The sequence below is a fragment of the Acyrthosiphon pisum genome, chromosome A3 (genome assembly GCF_005508785.2).
Source record: "Acyrthosiphon pisum isolate AL4f chromosome A3, pea_aphid_22Mar2018_4r6ur, whole genome shotgun sequence".
NCBI classification, from domain to species: domain Eukaryota; kingdom Metazoa; phylum Arthropoda; class Insecta; order Hemiptera; family Aphididae; genus Acyrthosiphon; species Acyrthosiphon pisum.
In genome coordinates this window covers 4,492,487-4,507,262 of record NC_042496.1, presented here as the reverse complement: position 1 = coordinate 4,507,262, position 14,776 = coordinate 4,492,487, and the positions used below count along the sequence as shown (strand labels likewise).

At 27.5% G+C, this 14,776-nt stretch overlaps 2 protein-coding genes across 6 annotated transcripts in view; one reads left to right on the top strand and one right to left on the bottom strand.

The window, feature by feature from the left end:
- Positions 1-1,947: 1,947 nt before the first annotated feature.
- On the bottom strand, positions 1,948-3,394 carry LOC100163461 (translocator protein-like). The gene is given in 4 exon segments (NM_001162104.1): positions 1,948-2,419; positions 2,496-2,590; positions 2,773-2,893; positions 2,964-3,394. Coding segments are annotated over 4 exon segments (513 nt in total). The 5' UTR covers positions 3,075-3,394; the 3' UTR covers positions 1,948-2,233.
- A 290-nt stretch (positions 3,395-3,684) lies between these two features.
- Positions 3,685-14,776, top strand: part of LOC100159371 — an 18,380-nt gene continuing 7,288 nt past the window's right edge. For 3 of the 5 annotated variants that reach the window (XM_029491728.1, XM_029491730.1, XM_029491727.1), the window contains exons 1-10: positions 3,718-3,989; positions 6,074-6,715; positions 8,441-8,634; positions 8,706-8,808; positions 8,897-9,001; positions 9,063-9,226; positions 9,302-9,494; positions 9,838-9,913; positions 12,435-12,609; positions 14,063-14,186. In XM_029491728.1, the coding sequence (XP_029347588.1) occupies positions 3,977-3,989; positions 6,074-6,715; positions 8,441-8,634; positions 8,706-8,808; positions 8,897-9,001; positions 9,063-9,226; positions 9,302-9,494; positions 9,838-9,913; positions 12,435-12,609; positions 14,063-14,186 (1,789 nt within the window). In that variant the 5' untranslated portion in view covers positions 3,718-3,976. Of the gene's footprint in view, positions 3,994-6,073; positions 6,716-8,440; positions 8,635-8,705; positions 8,809-8,896; positions 9,002-9,062; positions 9,227-9,301; positions 9,495-9,837; positions 9,914-12,434; positions 12,610-14,062; positions 14,187-14,776 lie in introns of all 5 variants that reach the window. The other 2 variants (XM_008188125.3, XM_029491729.1) reach the window with 2 other exon arrangements.

Here is a 14,776-nt window from a genome sequence, read left to right as displayed (position 1 = left end):
AATTAAAATCTGTCAAACCAAATTCTTCCAGTTTTGTCTAGCTTATTGGTCTAAAAGTCACTTTTTTTTCAACTGCTGCAGTCCCCTTAATGTATATACGATTACGGTTTTATAGCAATATTTTTTACATAGACATAATTTCTTTTGGTAGGTACAGGGCTAGAATTCTGACCACTGCAGTGACTATGGCTAATCTTAAGCGATTAAAGGAGGTATCGGAGCGCAGCAGGGTAACAGATACTGTTGATCATTGACTAACGGATATAATATGAGCGAAAACACACGATCGCGACGTGGCACAAAACAAGGCAAATAGCCGTCAGCAGGCACTGAGCACGAAATACGAGAGGAAAAACCTGCCCTAACGGCTGCAAACAAGTAAACAACGAACGAGCGAACGCAAACAATTGAAAGCACGGATTTAAACTATTGTCCGGCGAACAGAATAATGGCGTCCAGCCGGGCACAAATGCGCGGAGCGAACTCGGAACTAACTGACGTACTACACGGGTGTGATAAAGTTGAGTGGGCAAACTAAACTAACTTTCAAACTGATGCTCAAACACTTCTTACAAAACTATTTACTTAATGATCTATGTCACGGTTAGCACCGCAGCAAACCATTGGCCGAGCGAATCTCTTCACCCGGCTCCATAGTGATCGGCGTCTACTGTAGCTTCCATTTCTGCAGCATCCCCAAGGCCACAAAGGGATACTATTTCCTGTAAACTGGCGGTCTCCAGGTCCAAAGATTTTGTCAAACCAATTTTCGACTCGGCATCCCCAATTAACTGTGGTGCCATGCTCTGTATTGACCTAAACTCAACCGGCTTAACTAGTGGGAAAGTTGACGAGACGGACAACATCGTGTCGATGTCGATAAGTTCTGTGTCGACGGGTGTCATTACTGCACTGTTAGTTGTTTCCGCATAGGGTGATTCCGGCAAAACGGTAATTTCCGTGGCCGGCATCGCATCAACTCCGGAATTTATTAGGAATGCCATATCGGGCATAGATTTACATAATCTTTGAGCTTTTGAACTCAGGACATCACTAATGCTGACCGCCATATCAGACAATTTTCACGTAGATCGCTGAAAACTTGTATCATCAAAATGGTTGATGACTGCAAATCGATCTGAACGGCCTCGCCTTCGGAAATTAACTTCAGTGCTTTGTCGGGTAACGATTTATATCGTCGATGCAGTTTTAAACTGGTGAGATCATTGTTTTGAAACCTTTTAGGGGGATTTTGTCGGAGATCGTCAAACACCTGTAACATTATTTCGTTAGCGGACTGTATCTTCAATCTTGGCTTTGGACGAATTATCCACTGCTGTGATATTAGACATACACATAATAATAATCTGATATAGGATACGGCCAATATATAAGACAATTTTACACTGTATTATAATCAATGAATGTTGTAAAAAATATATTTACTGATTTAATACGAACTAAACATATTATATTATAACTATAACAGATTTTGAAAACTTAATATACCTACCTATCAGCTATTTGTTGTTCTTTATAGTCTATTATTTTTTTCTTTATTGTTGATATAATAGTTTTTACTTATTTTATTTTGTTTATTGTAACATTACATTTTTACACGTCAGTTTTAAAATCTTTACAAGTGTTTATTGTTTTTGAGGTTGATGATGATGCTGAAGCCCAAAGTTAATTCATAGTGTAGCAAAAACATTTAAAACAAATTGTGAGAGTTTACACATTTCCTTCAGGTAAACATAATGTTTATCCGGGTGAGCTAACATATTTTGTTCAGGTAAACATAGGTAAATTGAACTGGGAGAGTTTAGGTCACTCAAAAACTAATAACTGTAGATACTTTAAATTTTCACCAAGTAATTATTCCAGATTGTCATATGCACTAATACTTCAACTAGAGACCCCAAAATACAACTCATTACTCGCTGTTTCTGCTGTCATAAATATAATTTATATTATCAATCACATTATCTTGAAAATGTTAACAGATGTTCAGCTCTAAATTACCTCTAATACTAACCTAAACACAACCTTTTTTATTCACGTAGGTAGTTTTGGTATTGAACGCGCTGTGACTTTTTAATAATTATATTACAATATAAAAATAAATAACAGATTTTAACATAATATATTTATAGAACCATTTACCCATATGATGACAATTTAAATTTTAATAATAAAAATAAGATTATACAAACTCATTGTAATACAAATAAAATTATTCATCATTAACTTTGTCTAATATTTCGGGGTTATTTTTATATATGTTATATGTCAATGCTGTTGCTAACGACAACCAACCTAAGTACGGAATCATAAGATAACTAGCCACTTTGTTTATTTGATAAAATGTTACAATGCAACCAGCTACGTTTGTCCACAATACACAAATTTCAACTAAACTCTGGAAAAAAAAACAATAATTTGTTAGAGTAGTTAAAAATTATACAACAGTTATTAATTATATTTAATGAGTATACCCATTTTAACTGATGAAACTCAAAGAACAAAGGTGACCATGCCCAATTCAATACCAATTGTGATGCGTATAATGCCAAAGGAATTTTTGCTGCACCTTTAATTTAAAAATTGTCATTGACACAACTTAGTGCCCGTATTACAATCGTTGAACTAAGGTTAAACCACCGAATTCGGCTGGTAAAATCAGTGGGTTAGGCTTAACCGAGGTTTAAACTATGATTGTAAAACAGGCCCTTAAGCTTTTATATTATCATTAGGCAATAGGCATAATCTTACCAAAAAATCCACCTCCACTACGGTATACCATGTATGAGGCATATCCCATTCCTAAATACAAAGTAGTCCAAACTGGACCAAACATATAATTTGGAGGCCTCCAGGATGGCCGATTCAATGTCTAAAACAGATATATATTATACTTAATCTTCTGTATCAATTAAAATATTAAAAATGCAATTTATGATTACCTCGTACCATCCTTTGATGTTTTTGCGAACAAAAATACCTCCAATGAAACCACCTATCATAGGTGTTACTGTGAATGTTATAGGAATCCAAGGAATGGTGATTGTGGTCATGATTTAGACTGTTAAGATACTTAATATTACCTTTAATAATGTGTAACAATTGTTACAGTTAATTAGACTTGTAAAAATACAATTTTAAATTTCCATTAATGACTTAGGTATAGTAAAATATGAACACCATGAATAATATAATTTATTATGAGATACCTCTGTTCACAGGTAATATTTTATAACTATTTACTAATTTACAAAACTAAAAACTTATAAATAATAAGTAATTAATTACTGTCTGTTTTATATAGTATATTTAATAGTATATTATATACTCTAGACTAGATACTTGATACTTTATAGCCTAGTCATTATCAAGTGAAAATTCAAAATAGTGAAATGAGACGTCAAATGGTCACAGATATCCATATGTATATATCCATACAAGGTGTATCACTATCATCATTGTTATTGTTCTATGATAATAGACGTAAATTATATATTATAATAATAATTAATTCTGTGATAATATACATTGTACTAAAAAATAAGAACCTAGGTATGCGCCGCCGTGATACAACACCTGTCTCTTATCATTTCTATGTGTTATTATCTTATCAGTTTTCAACCTTTGAGGCTTTGAACTTTTTATTTTTAATTCAATTGTTAATCAAATCATTTTTGTAGTGTTGCTGTTCAGTATAATATACATTAACACATACCTTTACAAACTATTAAATTAATTATTGCAATTATCAGAAATTATGTTTCTTTTATTTTCATTGCAATTAGGTATTAGTTTAACAATTGTGAGTTATTAATTAACTCTTCGTTAACATGATAGTACACTTTTAATTATATGTAAATTGATTTTTGTACCACTAATGAATTAAATGAATTAATCATATTATAAAGATCTAGTGACCAGCTAAGCTCTCAAAAACTAAAACTCTTTGTTGTTAATGGGATCAGTTTGTGAGTATGTACCATATTTTGTTTGTTTTGTTATTGTTAATTTAATTTTCATATTTTTTTCTTATGTGAGATTTATTATTAGATTATATGATATACATCATTACCTTTTAATAATGAAGTTAGTATAATTATAATTTATAAATACTCAGATTTATTAAATATTGTTTTTAAACGATTCTTACCTGGGCAAAGAAATATGTGAACATTTTTAAGTAGGTTTTTTGATGTCTGTTATAAAATTACATTTTATAGAAAATAGTCAAAATAACTGTTATTAAATACCAATATAAATTTACTTATATTGGTACCTATTACCTATATTTAAAACTTAAAAGAGTATAATAATATAATATTATGTTCATATTTTATAGTTTTTTTGGTTACTATAGTATTATTTTAAATTTCAGAAAATACATACTATACACTTATTAGGTATCAGACTTAGATCCATAAATAGTTTCTTCTAAACATAAGATAAATAATTAAATTATATCAGTTTTAATACACTTGGTCTGATTAATTTAAATCCAATATGAAATGTTGTCTCAAGCACATAGTTACAGATGAATGACCGTTTGTCCAAACAACAGTAAACATTGTATTAATATAAATAATTATTTCTTTTTAGTAGGTACCTATAGTTTTAGGTATATGTTATATATTTATTAAATGTCAGTAGGTACCTAAGTTAAATTATTATAATTAAAAATGACTGTGTGATTTTGTTACATTGTTTAGTCAATCTTAAAAAAAAAAAAAACATTTTATTGCGTTCATCTCAAAAACAATTATTCATAATCTCTCCAAGTTTCATTAGATTCAGAAAGAAACCTACATGTATATTATAGGTATTAATATTTTTGTCCATTTGTTTTTATACAGTTTTTAATTTATTGATATTATACATAAATAATTATTACCTCAAGGTTATTGTTATAATCTACGACACTCAATTGATAATATTTTTGTCTCAAACACTATATAAATATTTAATGATTCAGATTATTTCATTAATTGAACTTAGAAATGCTTGTAGCACTACTATTTGTAAAACAATAAATATTTTCATTATTATTTATAATGATTGAGGATTTTAGTAAATTTTTGAGTATTTTTCATTTTATGTTTAATGCAGCCAATTTTTCTAAAAATGTTTGGATATTAAATATTCAACCAATAATTAATATTTGGTGAACATATGCAATTTAACATATACAAAAAGGGAAGTAAAATTTGTAGAATGTAGAATGCCCAACATTTTCGCGGAAGTATTGCGAAAGCATTTCCCGTGGCGCTGTCGGTTCAAAACGAAAAAAAAAAAAAAAGAATGCCCAACATTATCCCGATACACTATTACATGAACATACTTACACATAGGCGTGTGTAAACCTGAATTTTGGGAGGGTACCTACAATATTTTTGGGCCCTCTCTTAACAAGACATATCACATATACATAATTAATCAGTGGTATCATACTGGTATATAATTACTAGTAAGTACCAAATTATATATCCCCTTAGATCTGATATCTATTTCTAAGATAATTGCTATATTTATTTAATATTTGTACTTTTGTAATCAAAATCTATAGCTGTTATATTCATAATAAAATATTCCACGCAAATTTAAAATATCTTACGTTTTATTATTTATTTTTATCACGAAACATGATTTATTTTTTACTACATATTTTAGAAAAAATTTTATTTTATTCTAGTAACATCAGTTAAAATATATGCTCTGGGACTCATACATTTTAAGGCACCATTTACAAAAATATCTGGGGTTGTCCAGGCACTGCCACCAGCCCCTGTGCGCACACCTATGCAATTTCACCATAATACATTAAATGCTTACAAAATACATAAATTAAATAGAATGGTATTTTATAGTATTTAATCATTACATTTTAACTAGAATGTAAAAAAAAAAAAAATGTCTGTAGTTTATAATATATGCATTGTTAATTGGTAATATTTTAACAATTTTTATTTATAATAATGGTTTTTTAACATTTTTTTTTAAATTTTGAAGTATTGAATAATTTATGAATATAAATATTTTTGAATACTTTTATTTTCAGTAATGGAAGCCGTTAATAAGCTGATTCAACAGTTAAAACATAGAGGAGAATACTTTGTTACTGGTCATGAAAAATTAACACTTAATACAGAGATTCTCCACACTATTAACACAAGAGTATTATCATCACTACACAATGATCATATTTTAAATCATCACTATTTATCTGAAATTCTAAAAAAAGTCTCTAAGTTAAAATTACTCAAATCATCAAACTTTGATCTCAATCATTCTATTAAATTATCCCCTTTTCATAATCTAGTTTATTTAGAACTTTATGATATAGATATAGAATGTTTGATAGGTTTGAATTACGAAAAAATTGAAGTTCTTATTATACATGGTTCATTAAAATCCTTAGCCCTGTTGTTAAATAGAAAATGGACTAACCTAAAATATTTAGCACTTAGGGGCAGCCATCTTGAAGCTTTAGATAGGTCAATATTACTAGCACCATATCTTACATACTTAGAAGCGCCTAGAAACTTACTAACTGAAGTTGAAAATATTGAAAAACTAGAATGTTTAGACATTTTAAATTTAAGCATTAACAGACTGACTCAAGTACCAATATTAAGTGATTATGGAGCTAGAAATTTAACTGTGTTAATATTGAGTTATAATTGCATAAACAATTTAACAGGTAACTATGTATAAATGTAAATTTTTTCTATTTTTACTATTTATAAATTATTAGTTAAATGTAGATTTTGCAAAAAAAAAAAACATAAAATGTGGATCAAAGGTTCACTCATATACTTTATATAGTTTTATTTTTTTTTTTATTTCTGTACACTTATAATACTTTATACTTCTATTTTTATAATACTTTAATGTATTTGAATACATTTTTGAAATGTGAAGATTATACAAATCACATAATTTGAATATGATATAATATTTTAATTTGTGAGTCTCAATTATAATAGTATTAGTACAAGGTGTAATCCAATCATTTACCAGTTTTATAGTGAATTTTTTTTTATATTTTCTGTCTAAAGTGATATTGTGATTACAGTCTCTTAGTGTATTATACCTATTTATGATGCATTTAAAGAATGTAAAACAATTTTTCCTGTACTGGAAGTATTAGCTTTTGATTTTTATATTATTATATAAAATTGTATTGCTTGCTATTGGCGCTGTATAATTTTGGAATATACTAACATAGATATGTTTTTAGGCTGGATAAAACTTTTTTTACATGAATATGTTTTTGGACTGGATATTTTATTTTTATTTCTGGTTTTTTCTAACCAAAGTTTTTGTTGTCATGGTTATTATTAGCAAAATTATATATTTATTTATTTATTTAATTAATATAAATGGACGAGAGTCCTAAAACATAATAATATTAACAATATTCATAGATTTTCCATGTAGAGAAAAAAATACAAAAGCCTGCTCTGGTTTTTTCTAACAGATTTTGTGTAACACTTTATTTATTGCCATAGAAATGCATATTAACTATAAAAACTTATTTTAAGCTTATCTTAACATATAATATTTTCTGTATTGTATTTTACCAGATTTTGTACTATATGCAACCCAGACTTTTATCATATTCATCCATTTGCTGGCCCTATTATATAATACTAGTTTTCATACTAAAACTAAATTACCAAAATAATTAAATTTGTCTTAATTAATGCATCATAAAACACTGTTAATAATGTAGTTTGCTGGGATCAATGGTAGATAACATCTTGTACCTATTCCAAACTTAATAAACTATTATTTGGCATATTGATAAATTGTTTTATGAAACTGAATTTTATTTCTTTTATACATTTTTGTTTATCTTAAGGGCGTCGTAGTCCGTACATTTTTTGATACAAAAACTTGTCTTCCAAAAAAAAACTTTCACGCCCTGTAGAATAGTCTTATTTTGTTAATTCTTATTTTATTTAAAAGAAGAGAACATTTGGCAGTTTGGATCAAAGCCCGATTTTCAAAATTATAATTATAGAAGCTAAAATATGCTTTTGAATAATGCACAATATTTGTTCTTTCTCAAACATATTTTTCTACCATTAAAAGTAAGATGGAAATTCACCCTTTGATCCTACCTGAACAATGTTCTCTTCTTTTAAATAAAAAAAAAAAATTATCGAAATTTGACTGTTCTAGGACGTCAGTGTTTTTCCTGTAAAGTCATTTTCGTTGATACACTACACCGTATTCATCCCCCCCCCCTAAATAGGTATCCAGCTGTAGATTAGTGGAAAAGTATTAAAATTAAGGAAGTATACAATTTTGAAAAATTGGAATAACCGGTACCGACACCCTTAATACTTTTTTTTGATGTATTTAAAATAAATAGAAATTTGTATTTCTTATCAATTAATTTACTTTTATTCATTCCTAGGTTTATCTAAATTGACAAATTTAAAAGTATTAGATTTGTCAAATAACATGATTGTGCATCATGAATCAATATCAGCAGTGGGTGATATGGCTTTTTTAAAATATTTAAATTTAAATTATAATCCTGTAACTTATATAAGGAACCATAGAGAAATAACATGTGGATATCTTCATGAAAATGCAGCTGTTGAACTTGTAAGTAATTAAAAAATATGATTATAAATTAAAATGTCTGTTTTTTATTTTTTAACTATTTGCTGTTACAGTTTGAACTTGACAATCGGCTACTTTCAAAATCAGAAAAACAATTTGTTGGACAGTCTTCCAGATCATTAGATTTGTCATTTTTACATTATCAACAGCCTCCTAGTAAATTATTAATTTATAAAAAAAAAACATGAGTTAATAAATTTAATTCTAACTTTATTATAACATCATTCATTTGCAAATTTTATAGCGAGTGTTAAAGCCAAAAAAATAAGGTCTCCCGTTATTGAAGACCATGAATGGGAAAAAAGTTGCATTATTCAAACTCCTGTGCTACCAACAACATTAAACAAAGGTTCCTTAAATATTGAAATATTTTCTGTATATAGTCCAATTTATTTGTTATATATTTTTAGAAATTCTGAAGTCAGAACATTTGTCTACCAAAAAAAAAATTGAAAACGTACGGGAAATGTTTGGAGAAGATAACTGGTTACATAGTCATGCTGGAAGTTATGTTCAAGATATTTTGGGTATCAAACAGCAGTCAGATAATGAATCATTTTCCAAAGAAGTCCCTGTACAAATATTATTTTTAAATGTTTATATCATATACATAATGCAATTAAGTTATTTCTTTATTTTATTATTACAGGTAGAACAAATGATTGAAAACAGTAATTCAAAATCTAATGATCTTACTGATCAAAAGGAGGGTATAATATTATGTAATGAATCTCAATTGGAAATGGATATAGAGCCTAAAATAGTTGATCAAAAAGTAACTGTTGACTCAAAGCCAGAATGTTACACCTTAAACAAAAATGATGAACCTTTAAAATTATCAGGTCAGCTAGTTTTGAAATTGGTTAAACTAAGTAACATGTTAATTATCATAATATTATTATACATTAGTAATTCTATTTGTATAATTATTGTTCTCGTATAATTTAGCATACCCGCCCTTAGGGTAACATAAATACGCCACTGAACCATTTAAAAAAAAAAAAATAAGTATTTTGTCCAAAAATATGTTCATGTTCAAAGTTTTTATTTTTTTAAACTGATATTTCTTATATATGATATTTAATTATACATATTTTTACTAATAATTTAAGTTTCTAATTTTGTATGTAACTGATGTCTCTATGATCAGTTTGTAAGTAATAAATATATATTTTGTTTTTTTAGAAAACTATTGGCGAGTTCAAACTATTGATATAAAAACAAGCGAATATTCCAATATTTTATTATGTTTAACTGAAAGGTCAGTTATAAAATATTTTATTTAAATAATAGTTTTTTTTATTATTTATCATTTGATTATAATATTAACAACCAACTTGGTTGCCATAAGCATGTAATATAATATACCTATAGTATAACATATAAAAACATAATTATTATTACCATTGATTATAAATACTATAGATTGTTCACACAATTATGAAACATTGTCGTCGACAACAGCACTTCTTAACGACCAAATCCATTTTTTGTCAATTTTAAATACAAACCTGAAAGCAATCTATAGTATTTATAATCCATGTTATTACTTAATATTAAAAAATAATTTATATAATTGGCTTATCTCCCAGTATGCGGTCTACCATAATAATAATAATATAAGTTTAGTATGTGGACTACTGATCTACAATATATATTTTAATAAATTCAGTGATTTTACACAAAACAAATAATTATGGTCTGCTAACCTACCGTAACAACACCTTACCGTACCAACCTTACCATCCACAGTTCATAACCCCCATAATAACTAATGGCATTGATCGCCGGGCTTAAGTTCAAAAAAAAAAAAAATTATAATCATAAAAGAAGCGGGTAAGTGAATGTCGCTATAATAAAAATACAAAGCAGCTATTACCAGATTAAACATAGATTAAACAAATAAAAACATTTGCAATGGAATCTAGCAATCTTGAAGTTGCTATATATTAAATTTGTTTTCAGTTCCGATCATCAAGCATTGGCTTTACTTGTTAATTTATTTTAGTATGTCAACTTTTCATGTTGATTTATTCTGTATCTAAGTCATTACTACCGTTAATTTTGATTCACTATCACCAACTCGAATATATGGCAGATTAGATGGAAAAAATGATAGATTTTCTACATTCATCAAAACTAATGTGTACCTATATTATATAATATATATATAAATAAAAAAATTCTTTTGGAAAAAATTAAGTTTTTATTTAAAATGTCATGTATATTTTGAATCATAAGAGTTTAGCTGAGGATAACTACCTTCAATTTATCTCAACCCCTGTAGAAAATATAGTATTTTATATTTGTATGTGTTATATATATTATGTACCCAACTTAACCTTGACCCCTCTTCCACCTATTTTTTTTTTGTCTTCATATACTCTACCTCTAGACTTAAAATAAAACATATATGGCTGTATAAATATATAATTATATAAATGGCTCATAATGATATTAATAAAAAACATAATTTTGTAGAATTATATAATGTAATGATTAATTAAAATCTATCATTTTCTAAAAGTGGAAAAAATAATGTTCAACTGTGCGAAACTTATCTCAACGGCACCTTAGACTTAACCCTAACATTGATTTTTATAACATTAACTAAGAGATATAAACATAGACCCAACTAGGGGAGGTGCTTGGAGGTGCTTCAGCACCCTCAAACTTTAATTTAGCACTCTCAGTTCAAAAACACCGAAAATTGAAAAATCATGTGAAAAATAGTATTTTTTTGCTTTACATAAGGTTTTTTTTTTTATTTCTTCGTTTTTAGCAGAAACAAATTATTGTTTGTAATGATTATAGGTATATAAAATATTAGAGTTTAAAATTCATCAACATTTCGAAGATTTAAAAAAAAAATTTCAGTTAGAACTTTATATAAGTTTTTCTTTTCATAGCCAAGATTAAAAATGTTAATAAAAGATTTCACATAAGTTTTTCTATCTATAAAAAAAAAACGTATACTCAAACGGATCATTCATTTTTTATGAGTGTTTGAACTTATAATTGTTAAGATATTCGATATTCAGTGGTAAATCGAATTCTCATAAATCGATTTTTTAGATTTTGTTGTATTTCCAAAATTAATAACCGTAGACTCTTGAAATGTTCACCAAATATTTATATTAGTATTATCTATACATCGTAAATTCTTCAAACAATTTTGACTCTTTATGAACTATTTATAGCCATGACAACATTTTTCAAATTGAATTCAAATATAACACATTTATTACGGCATGCTTAACAACTACTGTACAGCAAAGCGGTACCCACTTGACCACATTTTTATCTGCTTATACTTCCAGGTTACTATTTTTATCACCTGAATAATATAATATACCTTATGTATTTACTGTTGATTTGCTTAAATATTAGTGTCCTTATGTGCTTACGGTGCATAGTAAATATAAAATTGAAGTATGTTATTTGGGGGTGTGGGGCTGTTTTCTCTACATAATTTTAGCACTCCCAAGTGTTTGGCCTCTAGTTGCGCCTAAGGATATAAAGAGAAAATTTATCAAGTGTTTTAAATAATAAACAATATAATATGATAACTATAATGATGCCTATAGGGGATAGCTATAATAGAACACAAAACATTGGCAGACTGCATACTATACTCATATTTAGTTAGGTAATAATTTTATATTTATTTCTATATATTTACAATATATTATGTAGAGAATTATAAATTAATATTATAAAACTGAAAACTAAAAAAAAAAAATAATGTTTTTAACAATAACTTATTAATTTTGTATCTATAGAGAATTAAAAGAAAGAAATTCTGTTGATGGTAATTTGATTGCTACCTGGAGCCGAGATTCCATTGAAAGTTGTGTCAAAATTGGCTTTGATCCGATTAAATTACAATTAAACTTTATGACTATACGAAAAAACCTAAATCAAAGAATATATACAATGAGTGATGATGATGCAAAAGTAAGCTAAATTATTAAACAATTTTCAATAGTAGACTTTCAAATTATGTGTATTTAATGATGATTCTTTATATTTACTAATTTTTAGTTTTTGTGAAGTAGATAGTATAATAATATTATGTCTCGTATTTTTTGTTTTATACTTGTTTTACTTATTTTTATTAATTTTACAAATCTGTAGCATATGTACTATAAGCAAATATAATATAAGAAAAATAATTTACCTGTAGTATGAAGAGGCAGACTATCCAGTGACAGAACCCTGAAGACATAGCATTATAGTTAAGGATTTAATAAATCCATCCCTGCACCAGTGTATTTTTAACTAATGGGGGGGGGGGGGGCTATAAAGTATAGAGTTAGTATGAGTGGCTAGTTGGGTGTGGAATTTGTTGTAGTGGTTAAATACAGCTGTGTGGATGGTTTCAATATCAAGGTCTTTGTAGAGTGCTGAATGAGTTATTGGAAACATACCAAAGGGCAGAGGTTAGTAAACAGAAGATAATGGATTGAAATTCCTGAATTGTTTTTGTTTGTGATGGTTTGGCACAACCTCATATCTGTACCATAAGCCTAAATGGGCCTTAACATTGATTTGTAAATAGTTATTTTATTATGGAAGGAAAAATTTGATTTAAGGATAGGGTGGATGAAGTGTAGTTTTTTTCTTGTTGATTTTAAATGAGAACCCCAAGTGAGACTTATATCTAAAATTAGGCCAAAATATTTAATTTGGGTTTCAACTGGAATTTCTGTTCCTCAAAGTGAAGGACAGGTGACATTTCTCTACTTAAGGTGGAAGGATTTATCATCTGTAATTTTAATTTTCCAATTGGATGCCTTATTTTTTCTATATCTATGGTTGATGGTTATAAAATGCAATAATGTTATCACTATGTTCAATTAATATTATTGTTTTATCTGCGTATACTATGAGGCAATTATAATTTTATTTCATATTCGGTATGTCTGAGGTGAATATGCTGTAAAGGTTTGGAGACAGATCGTTTCCTTGAGGACCCCTGTTTGAATTTTGAAATAGGGAGAGAATGTGTGTGTGACAAGTTTGAATGTTTGGATCCAAGCCAAATTATGACTTGGGAATGGTGTTTTGGGCTTGAGTAAATTATTTGATTCTGCTGGGAAAAATTGTTGGTTTTACTAACACTGGTAATAAACTAATGTGGGAAGCGACATTGATTGAGTTCCGTCTACCTTCTTTTATTTAAAAGTAAAATAAACTTTTTATTAAAAACCTTATTAAATTTATTAAAACTTTTGCATTAGAGTATACTATAATTAATTTTGATATGTATGTATTAATATTTACATCTACAATCCATTACTCAAAATCACGATTTTCTTGAAATTGGTTCTTGTTAAAGTTAAATCATAATATTATGTAATATATTTTATATTTTGTGATCTATTTATTTAATTATTTATATTTTCAGGAATTTTTAAACATTATTAGTATGCAGTTAGAATCAAGAACATTAAGTGAAATGAACCAATTAGTATTTAAATGTATAAAATGCGCAACAATATTTTGTCAAGAAAGTAATAGAAATGTTCTTAGTAAGTACAACCAGTTTAAAGAGGAAAAAAAAGGCGGGCAGTGGGTCAATTTAATAGATAGTGTGAAATTTGAATTCAATCATATTATTATATCATTGTATAATGTATGTGTATAAGAAAAACGATTCTGAGCAAAGGTGGTATTACATCAGCCTATGATATTACTTAGTATATTTGATGATATTGTAAATAAAGTAATTTTTAAATAACCTATTTACGTAGAATCTTATTTTAAATTTTCAAACCTTAGCGATAAAAGTTGAACATTTTATAAATTTTTAACTACAAACTAATTATTAAATTTTAAATTTGATAAATTTATATGCTCGTAAAAAATAATTGTGACTATGTATTTTTAATATTTTTAACCTGATATTGTAACAATATAATATCAGGAGACTAGCATTAATTTTTCACACTTTTTAGCCCAACAAATAAAATTTTATTGATATTTATAGAACCCCGATTTATATCAAACTTCTCTTGTATAAAACCTTATTAAAACCCATTTGGACATACGGATTGCAGCTATGGGGAAATGCTAAAAATTCAAACCTGAATAAGATTCAAGCTTTTCAAAATATGACCTT